The sequence below is a fragment of the Schistocerca nitens genome, chromosome 4 (genome assembly GCF_023898315.1).
Source record: "Schistocerca nitens isolate TAMUIC-IGC-003100 chromosome 4, iqSchNite1.1, whole genome shotgun sequence".
NCBI lineage: Eukaryota > Metazoa > Arthropoda > Insecta > Orthoptera > Acrididae > Schistocerca > Schistocerca nitens.
Genome location: NC_064617.1, coordinates 162,699,882 through 162,717,552, shown reverse-complemented (window position 1 = coordinate 162,717,552; position 17,671 = coordinate 162,699,882). Strand labels below are relative to the sequence as shown.

General features: G+C 41.7%; 1 protein-coding gene across 2 annotated transcripts in view; it reads left to right on the top strand.

Annotated features, from left to right (window-relative positions):
- LOC126251811 (solute carrier family 22 member 7-like) overlaps positions 1–17,671 on the top strand; it is a 144,724-nt gene that overhangs the window by 27,547 nt on the left and 99,506 nt on the right. Inside the window, exon 3 of one of the 2 annotated variants that reach the window (XM_049952455.1) lies at positions 11,498–11,737. The exons of the other annotated variant lie outside the window; for it this stretch is intronic. Within the exon in view, the coding sequence (XP_049808412.1) occupies positions 11,498–11,737 (240 nt within the window). The remainder of the gene's footprint in view (positions 1–11,497; positions 11,738–17,671) is intronic. 2 annotated transcript variants of the gene reach the window in all.

Sequence of the window (17,671 nt, the reverse complement as noted above, 5' to 3'; positions counted from 1 at the left end):
TTACCATTCTGACCATGACCACCGTCACGTAGACTCTCATAACGTAACTCCTGTAATAAGCTTTGGATCTCTTCGAGTTTATTTTTACGCCGTCTGGAAGAAATGGTGTGATGCAGCTACATGAGGGAAATTTCATACACAAATGAGTATCGGTTCAGCAGTACTTTAGGAATTGTAGCAGAAGCGCTTTGCCGCGCGTAGTGGCCGTGCGGTTTGAGGCGCCATGTCATGGACTGCGCGGCCCCTCCCTCCGGAGGTTCGAGCCCTCCCTCGGGCATGGGTGTGTGTGTGTTGTTCTTAGCATATGTTAGTTTAAGCAGTGTGTAAGTTTATGGACTGGTGACCTAAGCAGTTTTGTTCCTTATGAATTCATACACATTTGAACATTTGAACATTTAGAACCGTTTTCTCAATATCATACACCCCAAAAGGTGAGCAGGATTTGTAGAGCCAGAGTTGATAAAATTTTTCATGATTATTCAACTGTGCTTTTCTTCGTCTTATTCTACTTCAAACCAGTATGGTGGCATAAGCAGACGCCGAAGTTCTTCACACGTTTCACAAATATGAACTCAGGCACACATCTGCATTGCATTTCACCATCCAACTAACAACACACAAATTCAGGTTTATATCAACAAAGCCTCGTTGTGAGAAGATCAAAGTTCAGATTTCTCCAATCAAGTCTGAGGACGGATACCTTTTGTTGAATTTCTAAATACTTGAGCCTTGGGGATAGGAAATGATCGTAATCAAACACGTTAATTCCTCACGGTTGTAACGACCACCGCCATTATCCTTACATTTTCGATTAACTTCTGCCTTAATGTCTGACCATCCTTTTCAATACTGCCCATAATCTCTGGGAAATGCTTTTGTATAACCAGTAGCAAAATAGCCTGACTTGAAATTGGTGCCTGGCTTTATGTAAACTCCTCCTCGAGTTTTTCTGAGCAATCTGTTTCATTCCCCTTACACTCTTCCCTTAAAGTTTAAAAATCATTCGTCACTTGCCTAGTTCATCAATCAAGAACTTAAAGCGATTGCAACATCCCCCGATAAAAGCAAGTTTCCCTGCAATGTTAGACAGTCAATTTATCCAATTATCGGATTAACTTTCCGCTTAATTGAGTATAGTTCAGTAAGGTTCCCCCTTCACCTCTTTGCTAGTAGGCTTTAACTTTTGTTTTAGGCTCTGCATTTCCACTTATCTTGCACTGACCCTGGATTAGTACTTTTCAAAAGACTTTGACTCGGTTCCTTCAACTTAAACGTACATTTTTTTTCTTTTCCATACCTCATCGGTCAGCCTGTGGTCCAGTAGCTTATTTATTATGTACATTTCCTATCTGACAGAGCCTAGGTCTAAAATTCAATTAATAGTTCGGTTCTGTGATGTCAGACGATTTGGCATTCAGGCGAAGGAATAGAAAGCTAAGCACCGTATGTGTCCAAAACGAAACTCGTGGCTACGAAATGACCATATTATAGGGCAAAAGATCGTCGAACCAAAGAATCAACTATCGATAGTTAAACGTTTTGGACAGTCAACGGATTCTTTTACTACGAGGGGTGTTCAATAAGTAACCCAACATATCCTTTTTCTGAAAACATAACGGCTTTATGCGGGATTCGAATACAACATATTATTCCCCGCGTTTCTGGCTACCAAATCATATTTTCCAACATAATCTCTGTTCCATTGGAGGGCCTTATGCATACTTACTGCATGGTACCGCACTTGCTGCATTAATAACAACCCCATCATCCACGTACGGCTTCCCGCGTAGTTAATCCCTCATTGGGCCAACCACACGCCAGTCGGAAGCCGCGAGATCCGAGCTGGAGGGTCGACGAGGAAGAACAGTGAAGCATTATTAGCTCCACTTATATGAGGCCTGGCGTTGTCACGGAGAAAGAGAAGTTCATTTGCATTCATGTGGCGACGAACACGCTCAGGTCGGTTCTTCAGTTTGCTGCGGGTATCGCAGCACCCATCCGATTTGAGCGTTGCATCGTGAGGGAGGACTTCAAACATAATAACCCCTTTAAGAGTCCCAGAACCAGGTCGTCAAGACTTAACCGCGGAGGGTGTGGTTGTAAAAGTTTTCTTCTTAAAAGAGGCTAGCCGGCACGCCGGAGAGCGGACAAGTTTGTGCTGTCTTGCTGAGATGATGACAAACCCTTCGCTTAACGATTAATCGTGCTTTTCTTCACTGCCAGATCCTCGTAGATATTCTGGAAGGGCCTATGAATACATGCAATGCTCTAGTTTTCTCCAAAAGAAGCTTAATTACAGCTGTCGCCTTGGAATACATCTCAGTTACATACCCCAATTTGAAAGCCGCCACAAACTGGATCTTAGTGTAACTTTGAGGGCTGAAGCGGGAGCATTCCATGGTGGTCCGAAAAAAAATTTAGCATTTATTCAACAGGGACTGGCCGAGAAAAAAAAGTGTTGCAGCACTTGTTGAAAGATCCATGTACCAAAAGATGTGTCGTGGAGTTGTGTTCCTAATCTAAAAATTATTTAGTACTACATGGAACCAGAGACTCGTTCCCATGCATACGTGTCGAATATCTCCATGTATAATCTTACATACCACGTGCTACACTTAACATGTCATACAAGCAGCAGTATCAAAAGTCCAGTAATACAGTGAAGAGGCAAAGAAACTGGTAGGCCTGCCTAATATTGTGTAGGGCCCCCGCAAACACGCAGAAGTGCAGCAACACGACGTGGCATTGACACGACTAAGTCTGGAGTACTGCTGGAGGAAACTGACACCGAGAATCGTACAGAGATGTCTATAAATCCTTAAGAGTACGAGGCATTGGAGATCTCTTTTCAACAGCATGGCGCGAAACATCCCTTATATGCTGAATAATGCTCAAGTCTGTGAAGTATGGTAACCAGCGTCAATGTTTAAACCCAGAAGAGTGTTCCTGCAGCTACTCTTTAGCTATTTTATATCTGTTCTGGACGTGTGGGGTGTCGTATTGTCCCGCTGGAATTGCCCTAGTCTTCCGAAATGCACGTAATCAGGTAGGTTGCTTAGGAACATGTCTATGTAGACCTATCAGGAGTCACATATCATTCCACCTGCACACGCCCCATACTATTACAGAGCCTCCACCAGCCTGAACAGTCCCCTGCTGACATGCAAAGTCCATCGTTTCATCAAGTTGTCTCCAGGGCCGTACACGTCCATCCGCTCAATGCAATTTGAAATGACTCTCGTCCGATCAGGCAGGATGTTTCCAGTCATCAACAGTCAAATGTCGGTGTTGATGGGCCCAGGTGATGTGTAAAGCTTTGTTTCTTGCAGTCATCAAGGGTACACGAGTGGGCCTTTACGTCCGAAAGCCCATATGATGATGTTTCGTTGGATGGTTCGCACGTTGACTCTTGTTGATGGCCCAACACTCAATTCTGCAGCAATTTGCTGAAGGGTTGCGCTTCTGTCACGTTGAGCGATTCTCTTCAGTCGTCGTTGGTCCCGTTCTTGCATGAACTTTTTCCGATCGCAGCTATGTGGGAGATTTGATATTTTACCAGATACCTGATATTCACGGTACAATCGCGGGATGGTCATACTGGAAATCCTCACTTCATCTCTACGTCGGAGATGCTTTGTCCCTTCCCTCGTGCGCGGACCGTAACAAAACGTTCAAACCCACTTAAATCTTTATAACCTGTCAGTTTAGTAGCAGTAACCGATCAAACTACTGTTTTTGCCGACCGCAGCGCCGTACTGTGCAAGTTTACATGTCCCTGTATTTGAGTACGCATCCCTATATCAGCTTCTACGTCGCTGCCGTGTATAATACGTAACAAAATTCAATCTTGACTACAGTCTGTGATGTGTGAGACTCTGTACAGAAATATTGTGTACTATGTACCGAGACCGGTGTGTGTGTGTGTGTGTGTGTGTGTGTGTGTGTGTGTGTGTGTGTGTGGTGTGTATGTGTGTTTGTGTGTGTGAACTACCTTCTCTGCCCACGTAGCACTAAAAACCTTCTAAATACGACAAACATATACCAAAATAACACCAAAATGTGTAACAGTAATTATAATACGCAAAGTTTTAACGATGTCAAAGAAGTTGTTCAACTTTTTACTCGGTTTATATTGGTACTGCAAGCATTTGATGATTTCTCCTGTGGGAAGTGACCCACTAGTGTAGTGTAACACATGATGCAATAAAGGCCGCCTTACATCAAGAATTCGACAGTCTACGGTAGAGATGTAAAACGGTTCTAGCACTCAGAAATTTCTAGGAGGGTCAGATCCATCACGTGACGAAATGTATAGCCGTCGTTTTTACATTGAGCCCAGGTCACTTTTCGCTACGTACTTGGGAACGGGAAGCACAGTTTCATTCTCTGATTTAATCTCAGTGTTAAATTACTCAACAGACCAAACGGTTTCACGTTACCACTTGGACGTCTGGCGCTCTACGCACGTACGCTATCAGTGACAATTAACTTTATCATGCTCTGCGTCAACAGTGCTCCTCAATGCACGTTTGAACACCCATTAAGCCGTTTAGATCACATGGGACATGAGACCATAAATACTCCTGGGGATATACTCGCATGGTACGAAACCGGTTGTACCAGTCTCTAAACGGCTACAATAAAAATGCTAATGCGGCAAAGGGCAGTCTCAGTGAGTTTAACCAGCATTTGAAGACATCAGTACATTTCAATTTCTTTGAGTATGCCTTCATATATGTTTGGTTGTGAACAATTTTGATATGTAGCTGGCACACTTCAGTTTCACTCTATGGAATTGTGTTGAATTGGAATATGCATTCGTTACTATTGTATCATGAGGCTTGGCATAAAGCCACATGCTTCTGAACCTTCTGTAATGTGCACGAAAGCTAAGACGTAGACGGTTGTTGATATGGCAGTGTAACGCTTTCTTAAAAGTTCGTATCTTGTAAATATAAATATTATTACTAATATACGCCCAGTTACATTCTAATGCAGACCACCTGGATATATTTAACGAACGTAACAAATAATGTGAACTAAAGCATTCGTTTCCTGTAGCTGTAGTGGTGTTTCACAAATACCTAGAAAAGACGTACAGACATTGTGCTGTATAAAAAAAAATTAAAACTTGTACTTGAGGAATGTTGTCGAAGGAAAATTAATGTTGGCCAGAAGTACCCTCCGCGTTACACAGACATTGCCTTGTGGGATATATCTACATCTACATCTATGTCTACAATCCGTAAGCCACCTGACGGTGTGTGGCGGAGTGTACCTTGAGTACCTCTATCGGTTCTCCCTTCTATTCCAGTCTCATATTGTTCGTGGAAAGAAAGAATGTCGGTATGCTTCTGTGTACTCTAAACTCTCTGATTTTATCCTCATGGTCTCTTCGCGAGATATACGTAGGAGAGAGCAATATGCTGCTTGACTTCTCGGTGGAGGTACATTCTCGAATCTTCAACAAAAGCATCTCTCTTGCAGAGTCTTCCACTGGAGTTTATCATCACCGTAAAGCTTTCGCGATTGCTAAATGATTCTGTAAGAAAGCGCGCTGCTCTTCGTTGGATCTTCTCTATCTTTTCTATCAACACTATCTGGTACGGATCCCACACCGGTGAGCAGTATTCAAGCAGTGGGCGAACATGTGTACTGTAACCTACTCTCTTTGGTTTCGGACTGAATTTCCTTAGGATTCTTCCAGTTCATCTCAGTGTGGCATCTGCTTTACCGACGATTAATTTTATATGGTCATTCCATTTTAGATCACTCCTAATACCTACTCCCAGATAATTTATGGAATTAACTGCTTACAGTTGCTGACCTGCTGTATTGCAGCTAAATGATATAGGATCTTTCTTTCTATGTATTCGCAGTACATTACACTTGTCTACATAGAGATTCAATTGCCATTCCCTGCACCACGCGTCAATTCGTTGCAGATCCTCCTGCATTTCAGTACAAATTTCCATTGTTACAACCTCTATATATACTGCTGCATCATCCTCAAAAAGTCTCAGTGAACTTCTGATGTTATCCACGAGGTCATTAGTATATATTGTGAATAGCAACGGTCCTACGACACTCCCCTGCGGCACACCTGAAATCACTCTTTCTTCGGAAAGAGAACGACATGCTGAGTTCTGTCATCGAGGAACTCTTCAATCCAATCACTCAATTGGTCTGATAGTCCATATGCTCTTACTTTTTACATTAAACGACTGTGGGGAACTGTATCGAACGCCTTGCGGAAGTCGAGAAACATGGCATTTACCTAGGAACCCGTGTCTATGGCCCTCTGAGTCTCGTGGACGAATAGTGCAAGCTGGGTTTCACAAGATCGTCTGTTTCGAAAGCCATGCTGATTCCTACAGAGTAGATTTCTAGTCTCTAGAAAAGTCATTATACTCGAACATAATACATGTTCCAAAATTCTACAACTGATCGACGTTAGAAATATAGGTCTATAGTTCTGCACATCTGTTTGACGTCCCTTCTTGAAATCGGAGATGACCTGTGCCGTTTTCCAATCTTTTGGAACGCTACGCTCTTCTAGAGACCTACGGTACACCGCTGCAAGAAGGGGAGCAAGTTCCTTCGCGTACTCTGTGTAAAATCTAACTGGTATCCCATCAGGTCCAGCGGCCTTTCCTCTTTTGAGCGATTTTAATTGATTCTCTATCCCTCTGTCGTATATTTCGATATCTACCATTTTGTCATCTGTGCGACACTCTAGAGAAGGAACTACAGTGCAGCCTTCGTCTGTGTAACCTTTGGAAAAAGACATTTAGTATTTCGGCCTTTAGTCTGTCATCCTCTGTTTCAGTACCATATTGGTCACAGAGTGTCTGGACATTTTGTTTTGATGCACCTACTGCTTTGGCATGAGACCAAAATTTCTTAGGATTTTCTGTCAAGTCAGTACACAGAGCTTTACTTTCGAATTCATTTAATGCCTCTCGTATAGCCTTCCTCACACTACATTTCGCTTCGCGTAATTTTTGTTTTTCTGCAAAGCTTTGGCTATGTTTTTGTTTCCTGTGAAGTTCACTTTGCTTGCGTAGCAGTTTTCTAACTCGGTTGTTGTACCACGGTGGCTCTTTTCCATCTCTTACGATATACATGTAGAGGTAGATGTACTGATAATGGTGATTTGCGATACAAAGCTTATAATTTCAATATACGTATTAGCTTGTTGTTGCTGCTCCGATGTCTATAGATATGTATGATATTTGCATCGTACTTATTTATCCGTGAATGCTGGGTAAGTGACTGTCAACTAAAATGTCTCCCCTTTACGGGAATACATGTAAGAAATGTATGAGCGCAAGTTATAGACACATGGTTGATGACATATGGAAGTGTGGGTCTGGCCGTGAGTCACGCGGATAGCCTAACAGTAACGCGGTAAGCGGGAATCGGAGTTAGATTCCTGCGTCGTCACAGATTTTCAATGTTGTCATTCCATTACAGAGCTGATGGCCGTCCATATTCTAAACTACGAATACATTTGATATATCTATAGATACCTGCTTGTAGTTTAAAGCTCACTTCTGCTCATTGTATAACCCTCGGACGCCACTTGTTATTGGGCTTCAAAAATGTCTGGATGTATGAAACATACCGGTATCAGCGAAAAACGACTACTAGCAATTAATGCTTGAAACAAATTCTTATAAGAGATAGAGACATAATTTGGTCGAATATTTAATCACAGATAATAAGCAAGGTAATACCGAAATATGTAGGATTTTCTCCCATATTAAAAAAAATGTTTTTACGTCGGAATGATAGTTTTGAAGCATAATATGCAACTACTCTGACCACAGTCACTATAAGGACTCATTCAGGCCAATATCTGTTTGTGTTATGTAATACGGAAATGAGTGCTTGGTAGTAAATTAATTTCTCAATATAAGTGGGGAGCTCAATAATTTCAGTATAGATGGCCACAAGATTTGGACTTCACATGCATTTTTTAAGAAATTTTTTCGATCTGCTATAGCCACAGAAGCAGAAATCAGCTGACCATGTTAGAAGTCTAGCTGTCTAATAAAGGAATAATGACATCATCTAATTTCATTGTACATGCTTTACTGTATCCATCACAAACGATGTTTCTCGAAAACCTGCTGTCGCATCAATAAATCTTCGCATTACTATTCTACGGTATTATACGTTTTTATTCCACGTTCAGTTCTTTATTTATTTCTTATTTTCATTTCATCAACTTGTTCTTCTATACGGAGGTTTGATAAATACTTGTTATGAGGTTTGTGCTTCACATCGACCGGGCACTGCTACTCCTTACTGACCTCAGCGGGCCAAGCTGAAATTTTGGTTGTCCACGTAAGGTCTATTCTACTCCTACTGTTACTATTATTACTATTATTATTATTATTTGAAAAAGTATACTTATTCGATCAACTATACAGTTGTATGGTTATTCTCTGACAGTTTCATTTATTGCAACTATCTGTATAGGAGAAAACAGTGTACATCGATTGATCAAAAACATATTTTCCTCAAATATGGCCCAACCAGCTGTAGAATATAAACAATTGTCACAGTACAGCAATGGTCGTAAGGCACAAAATGTTTACATCGACTGTGTTTAGAGAGACCCTTCTGGCAGTTAAGTAAGATCTACACTAGAATGGCTCATATTTGACAAAAATGTAGTTTTGATACATTATCATACACTGTTCCTCTCCTTTTAAGATACTTATAGTAACTGCAACAGGTAGAGAATGACTACACGGTTGTACAGGTGCTGACACAAATATACTTTTTATAATATGAGAGCCGTAGACAGTCACCTAACAAAAGTTTTATGTCTCACTTTTGTTGCTCGGCTACCAAGTGTGATCCTTCTGGGATCAGATGACAGTGACTCACCAGCAACTGGCGCCGCGAAGTGACTGTGTCCTGGAGGAATACCTGCGGAACTATTGTTTAATTGCATGGGTTCAAATGGCTCTGAGAACTATGGGACTTAACATCTGAGGTCATCAGTCCCTTATAACTTAGAACTACTTAAACCTAACTAACCTAAGGACATCACACACATCCATGCCCGAGGCAGGATTCGAACCTGCGACCATAGTGGTCGCGCGATTCCAGACTGAAGCGCCTAGAACCGCTCGGCCACACCGGCTGGCATTTGCAAGGGGGGTACACTTTAACTAGAGTACTGTTATCATTTATTAATTGATGAAAGTCGCTTTGAGGTACCTCTTTGTTAAGGTGACACAACAGCATCCGTTCTTGTCGCATGTTGTTATAGAGGTTTTGGGCTGTCATATGGGAACTGTCTTGACATACTACTTCCAGCAGGAACGCTACATCGAAACTATGAGCATTTAAGAGCTTCTCCTATACCTTGCACTTTAATGAGTTCCCGATATCCGAGATACGACAGGAAAAACTGTACGGACGTTTATATTTGAATTGATTTGTTAAGCAGAGTCTAAATTTCCATTTCCAAAGGATGCAATGTTTTTCTAGGCAGCCGCTTGTCGCAACGCACATGTTTTGACATTCAACAGAAAAAAATGTACGATATCATCATCGTCTTCCTTTAATGCTTTTGGATATTCGATGCAGAGGTTTGCTTTTCGTTTCTCAGCTTTTTCTGTTCCTAGCCTGCCTGTTTTTAACGAGGTACTGTTGTTTCGCACGTTTGAAATAAAGAGTATGAAGACTGTGGCAATGTAGAAGAGATTTTCTTATTGCATCCATCTTCCACGGCATTATGCAGTATGTTGATTACATCCGCCGTCGTCGTATTTGTTTTCTGCATTTTGAGAATAGCTAGTTTTAAGCTTTCTGAATTTTCTTTGCTTTCATGAACGCTTGCTGCAATTTCTTCATGCTTTTCAAATTTCGCATTCTGATGTACCTCTTCATGTGTGCTATCAGTGATCGGGAATATCACCATCCCTTCTGCTCCCTGGTTCTAAGGTGATAGTTTTTGTAACATCTTCATTCACATTTCTCCCACGTCCATCCTCTGATTTATCAAATGTGGACTGAGTCAACAGTTGCATATCCTGTTGCTCCTAATTAACTATTTTCAATAGGCAACCGTACAAGGTGTCGATAGCCTCTATTTTCCCTCAGGTGCTATGCTGAATTGCATACGGAGCATGCCGGGAGTTAGTTTCCACATACAAAATACGCCCTATGCCCGCAAACAATCACATTAAGAGGGAACATGCTCTTGGAATTCGGCTTTAGCTATTCGATTGCCATTGAAATTTCCACAACGGTCGTTTTGAATCCATCCTTTTCTCTGACATCGTAAACTGTCTCTTTTAAGGTATACATTTGCCTGGTCTTTGCAAGCGGCACTTCGAACAATTAAAAGCTGACAAAACAGCTGGCATCATATAACACCCATATCAGAACAGCGAGGAGAGTAACCTATGCTTTCAAAAGCAAATTTTAAAGTTTCTCTCCTCGAGGAAGATATGTTAATTACAGTTCAGGTGACATTGTATATTAACCCAAACAACATTCTGCAGTAAAAAAAAAAAAAAAAGGTTCAAATGGCTCTGAGCACTATGGGACTTAACTTCTGAGGTCATCAGTCCCCTAGAACTTAGAACTACTTAAACCTAACTAACCTAAGGACATCACACGTATCCATGCCCGAGGCAGGATTCGAACCTGCGACCGTAGCGGTTGCGTGGTTCCAGACTGTAGCGCCTAGAATGGCTCTGCCAACCCGGCCGGCTTTGTCGTAAACAAGTGCTCGTCATAGCGCCCTAGCAAGAAGTGCACAGTGCCTCATTGCTCTATCAGTCGTTGAGAAACTTCGCTCTCCGTAAAATGAAAACGACAAGTAGCTTTACATCACTGTTTGAAGCAACATCTGACCTTACAGAAAGTGAATAAACATGAGGCCAGTTCATATCCTACTAGATTGATGCATTATATACCACTCCTGACTGACGGAGACTTAGGACAAACAACATCTATCACAAAATGAAAAAAGAGTTTACAGTTCATTATAGCTGATCCCCAGTCACGTCTTTCAACTCTGACAATGTACACTAATGGAAAAAATGATAAGTACTTTTGTGGTTCATTACACAAGTTTACCTATCGGTCCCCTGTACATGGCTGGGTTAAATCATCTCCTCGGTCGGATGAAGGAAACGGCATACCAACTCCAATACAGCAATGCCTAGTAAATCAATACGCAATCGAACCTGACGCACGAAATGATGATGGTTATACGTTTTCTATGGCTGACATTATGTAACAGTTTGCATTAATTCAGCGATTCACTTTTTACGTGGAATTTGTCAGCTAGCCGATAGTTCGTATTAGGAATTTGCCTGATTCAGAAAAAAATATTTATTTAGAAATTTTATGCCTCAGTTCTCATTCACTAGCATTTCATTTCATCTATTTTCGCTGTGATTGCAGTGTTGTCATTCAAGAGCCTTTCACGTTCCTTGATTCACACATATCTGATTTCACGCAGGGCAGGCAATTCGTTCAGCAAGTGCCTGATGTACAACCAGAGCGATGCCGTGAACTGGAGCAGTGCTGAACCAATCAAGTGTCAGCACGGCTGGGACTATGACGAAACGTGGTTCTCGCTGACGGTTCCTTCGCAGATGAACTGGGTCTGCGACAACCAGCAGCCAGCAAAGGATGTCCTGTTCTACGCACAAAATATCGGAGTGGCTATGAGCCTGCTGTTCGGGTACATAGGCGACATGTAAGCAATCAGCCTATGAGATTGTAGTCGACTTATTCTTTTTACCTTCATAATGTAATATGCCATTAACAGACAAAGAGTTTTAGATCATCAGTTGGGGGTATTGGGTTATTTATGATTTTACGCTGTATTATGTATACCTCAGGAGTTAATGCCGAAAGAATTTTATTTTAACTTGTTATTTGTCTATAAAGTAACAACTAGATGTAAGTAAAATATAGTTTATCTTAGTGTGTTTCTCGGCCTCAGATTAAACGGATACTCGAGTAACCGGCTGAAACCTCTTGGTAAGTCATTTTACTTATTTTTGTATCATACGTCGAGGTCCATAGGACCAAACGGAGGGGAATATCTCCATCATTGAGGAACCAGTCAGCAGCTGAAATTAACATGAACAAAATAAAATGCAGGTGATCCCTGTGCAGACAAGTGGCGAGTGTCCAGCGTGTTAAGTAATATTTGCGAAATCTCTTGGGAATGGATAGAGGATGCAAAAAGAATCAGAAACGTAAATATATACATACGGTCAATTATTTGTATTTCATTAATAGGGACCCTTTCCCTGTTGTTTCATGTTTGCTTTGTTTTTGGCTTTTTAGTTTTCCAGCTTGGTTATAAAAGTTTGATTTCTTTTCAAACTTGTCTTCTGTTTGGTAAATCTTTGAATAGACCCAACTTATTATGTAACTAATCTTGAGCACATATCCCCAGTAACCAAGTACGATAACCTTTTCTGGACTGATTACCTATTTCAATACGACCTTCCACTTTCTTACAATGATATGGATAAGGGAGGCTTTCCATACTAGTCACACGACTGTTGTTCTCATTTTCTGCTATTTCTTTGGTACTGCTTCCATTATTGTCCCCAAAATGATGAAGTACCCCATCCTCTGAATCAGGTGTTCTAACACAGTTTGGTCTCCTACAGTGAAATGAAATTTTCTCAAAAGACACTGGCTCTTCAAGATGTTGAGGTATTCTTTAAAAAATCTTATTGTTCGGTAAATATCTATTAGTAAATGTTTCAAGAAACAGATGTATGGCTGTAGACGCATTGCCAGTCCATACATCAGGTGCATGTCCACGAAGTGTTCATTAGAACAAATATTAGCTAGCAATGTACTGTACACGAAAGTCCGATAAGGAAATAGCCGAGCAGGCGTCACGCCAGGAACTGGAAGTCAGACTCAACACGTCGGTCTCCATCTGAGTTCGCTAACGCACGCTTATTCGGTGGTGCGCTTTCGGCATTAGCTTATTCGATTCCTGGTGGGGGAACATTATTCAGAACACGCCTAAAACAATCCAATAATAACTGCAGAGCAATCTACCACGACTGATAGTGTTCTGAATACTAAAAGGATTTGCTTAATTACTAGTACCACGGCAACTAAGATAAATGGGAAAACATGACTTGGAAATCTCAAAACAAGCAACACTTGTAACATGAAGCTAAAAATCTGAAGGATATAAACGAGGGAAATATGGAGCGAAAAATGTGTGTGTAACTGAGAAATATATAAATATCATTAGTAAATCTGAATATTTCTGCTTGTTGTGTAAATAATCTACCCAGTCCCCAGAGGTTTCCCACATAATAGTCAACAACGAGTATATTGCCATGAACAATTTTGTACCACAGGTAGTACCTTAATTTTTCCAGAAGCTCCCTGGCTCAGTAGAAGAAGTGATCCGTGAGAAAATTCTTCATTTATCATTGATTGAGCTTGAATTGTTGCTAATATTTTTAATTTTTGTGTTAGGCTATTGAAAATGGTTGCTGCAGAATATTGCTCACCTGTCTGTACAAGAATGAAGGAGGTGTGATCCAAATGCAGATTAGATTTCTGCCTAATGTTAAGTAATTGAAAGCAGCTAAATCGTGGGAGAAAGTGACATCGTCAATAGCAAATCTCATAAAATAATGTACATATTTAGCGACCACTGTCAGAGTTGCCATACTCCTGACTAGAAGTAGAAAACAGGTACACGAATTTTGCTCTAGCTGCGCGTTTTCGAGCGAAAAAATGGGAACAGCTACACGTGTTATTATACCGTTTGACATAATCGAATGAAAATAAGGAAAATAAACTAATTTTCTTGTTGCGCGATCTCTTACCTCAGATGTTGTTCTAACGGTAAATATACAAGCAATCACTTTTAGAACTTGACGCACAACATGGGCTTCCATAACAGTTACTATGTATTTATAAACCTAGGCATTTTAATTGTTTAGACTTAACAGTCATACGCCAATTCAGGGTGATTAAAATGTCAATTTTAGTTGAAATATGTATCATAATCAGTATAAGCTGAATCCTGTTGTGATTAGAAGTCATAACATTTCTATGTACAAAAAACGCAGCACTCCCAGCACAGTTACTTCAGGCGACATCCACTGAACTATGTTCCAATCAGACGCCACCTCATAGCTGTTCTCATAACTCCGGAGATGGACCTTTTGTCATCTGTGGCGCATGATTGAGAGGAAACAATTGTGAGGTACTCCTTTTACGATTATTCCATAATGCTCCAACTCTGCGGTAACATTTTGTGATCCACACAATGAAATGGCTTAGTTAAATCAAAAAGAAGATGCCTAACGTACGCAACTTCTTGTCGACTTCGTTCAACTTCTCACAGATAAAGGAGAATGTAGCGTTTTGAGCTGTTGAGTCTCTTCTGAAACCAAACTGTCCGTTTGACAGACAACTGTAATGATAAATTACGCTTATTTGTACAGCCTTTTGAAAAACGTTAGCAAACGCCGCTGGCGCAGAAATACACTCCTGGAAATTGAAATAAGAACACCGTGAATTCATTGTCCCAGGAAGGGGAAACTTTATTGACACATTCCTGGGGTCAGATACATCACATGATCACACTGACAGAACCACAGGCACATAGACACAGGCAACAGAGCATGCACAATGTCGGCACTAGTACAGTGTATATCCACCTTTCGCAGCAATGTAGGCTACTATTCTCCCATGGAGACGATCGTAGAGATGCTGGATGTAGTCCTGTGGAACGGCTTGCCATGCCATTTCCACCTGGCGCCTCAGTTGGACCAGCGTTCGTGCTGGACGTGCAGACCGCGTGAGACGACGCTTCATCCAGTCCCAAACATGCTCAATGGGGGACAGATCCGGAGATCTTGCTGGCCAGGGTAGTTGACTTACACCTTCTAGAGCACGTTGGGTGGCACGGGATACATGCGGACGTGCATTGTCCTGTTGGAACAGCAAGTTCCCTTGCTGGTCTAGGAATGGTAGAACGATGGGTTCGATGACGGTTTGGATGTACCGTGCATTATTCGGTGTCCCCTCGACGATCACCAGTGGTGTACGGCCAGTGTAGGAGATCGCTCCCCACACCATGATGCCGGGTGTTGGCCCTGTGTGCCTCGGTCGTATGCAGTCCTGATTGTGGCGCTCACCTGCACGGCGCCAAACACGCATACGACCATCATTGGCACGAAGGCAGAAGCGACTCTCATCGCTGAAGACGACACGTCTCCATTCGTCCCTCCATTCACGCCTGTCGCGACACCACTGGAGGCGGGCTGCACGATGTTGGGTCGTGAGCGGAAGACGGCCTAACGGTGTGCGGGACCGTAGCCCAGCTTCATGGAGACGGTTGCGAATGGTCCTCGCCGATACCCCAGGAACAACAGTGTCCCTAATTTGCTGGGAAGTGGCGGTGCGGTCCCCTACGGCACTGCGTAGGATCCTACGGTCTTGGCGTGCATCCGTGCGTCGCTGCGGTCCGGTCCCAGGTCGACGGGCACGTGCACCTTCCGCCGACCACTGGCGACAACATCGATGTACTGTGGAGACCTCACGCCCCACGTGTTGAGCAATTCGGCGGTACGTCCACCCGGCCTCCCGCATGCCCACTATACGCCCTCGCTCAAAGTCCGTCAACTGCACATACGGTTCACGTCCACGCTGTCGCGGCATGCTACCAGTGTCAAAGACTGCGATGGAGCTCCGTATGCCACGGCAAACTGGCTGACACTGACGGCGGCGGTGCACAAATGCTGCGCAGCTAGCGCCATTCGACGGCCAACACCGCGGTTCCTGGTGTGTCCGCTGTGCCGTGCGTGTGATCATTGCTTGTACAGCCCTCTCGCAGTGTCCGGAGCAAGTATGGTGCGTCTGACACACCGGTGTCAATGTGTTCTTTTTTTCATTTCCAGGAGTGTAGTTTTAAAATTGTTTAAATTATCAATTTCTCCTTTTTTATAAAGTGTTTTTAGTACTGGGTACTTTAGGAAAGTGACAATTCCTAAAGAGAAAATGAGAAATATAGCTAACATATGCAGTACAATAATTCAGTATTCTGCTAGATAGCACATCCTATGCATGAACCTTTTTAGTCTTCTGCGATGTAATTGTTGACTCATTCTCCCATTGACAGATTCACGGAGGTATGTCAGACAGAAGTTTTGGAATGCTATTTCATAAAATTCATCAAAGTCAAGTCGTCGTCATTCACTTTTCACTGTCACGAAAATTGTGCTGTTAACGTGAAAATTTCTAATACTGAAGAAGATATCTTCATCTGAAACCATCTTACAACACATATTTAATACACATGTGCAGAACAAGATTTTTAGCGCCTGAAAAGATCCTCCGTGTTTATACAGAAGTTTTAGAAAAGTGATACAAGGTGAATGAGGGTTAAATCACAGATACAAACGAAGTAAAAATTTGTTAACGATTAAAAGTAAAACAATGTCAAAGCCACCTTACGGAGAGCAAGAAGAGCTCAGTGAATGTCAATCTATAATTTTCCAACCAATGTGACTATAACTGCACAGGGTTTTCAGTCTGAATTAAGAATAGGGTCAAAATTGTACATTTTGTCACTTGCAACCAAGCTGCCACTGGAGCGGAAGATGGAGGACCGTAGTCCAAAGACCTGAATTATGGAAACTGTCTCAAACCGTAGAATCATTATATCGGCTTACTTTTCAGTCATACGAAGGTCAAAATGTCATATAATATATAGAGGAACAGAAAATGAGTTTAAGTCACTAAAAAGTGGACAGGTGTCTTAATCTAAGACATCTGTACAAAATAATCATGCATTTGACGATCCATCTTTCGTTCTCATTGCCAAATACGTTTAAAATCATGCTCTCTATAAAAAGCGATGTATTTCTTTTCTGTTCACTCAAAGATGTTTCGATACGAGTCATCTTCAGAGGGTCTTATTTTATTTCTTTAGAAAATTCCATTCGGTATTTTTTTTATTCCTACAAATATGTTCCATATTTTTGATTTCTCACCTGAAACTACTATGTTGTGGAAACGAATCTGCACAGGGTCACTTGATTTTGTGTTTTTTATTGCTTACTAGCATAGCATCTGATAAGTAGTAGGATTAATTTGGTTCCTTTTCGAGAGGAACTGTGATACATGTTCTGTACTTATTTGGTCTTCTATATTGTACAACGCTGATTAGTTGCCTTTCTTAGATGTAATTGTTATTCCTACCTTCCTGACGTCTTAATTTCACAGAATGGGCGTATGATTAGTGAAACTGAACACTCAAATTTCTAGGTGTTCAGATAGATAGTATGCTATCGTGGAAAGCCCACATTCAGGATTTTGTTCAAAGTCTTCATACTGCCATTTTTACTATTCGAATGGTATCGGAAGTGAGTGCTCGTTCGACGCGAGAATTAGGCAACTAGGCTTATTTTCATTAGCTTACGTCTTATGATATTATATTTTGGGGTAACTCTTCCCGTTCTAGAAGAATAATTTTGGCTCAGAAACGGGCGGTTCGGCCAATAATTGGTGTAAGTTCACGAACTTCTTGTCGACCCCTGTTTACGAGTCTGGGTATATTGACATTGGCCTCTCAATATATATATTCCATACTGTCATTTCTTGTTAATAATATTAGCTTATTCCCATG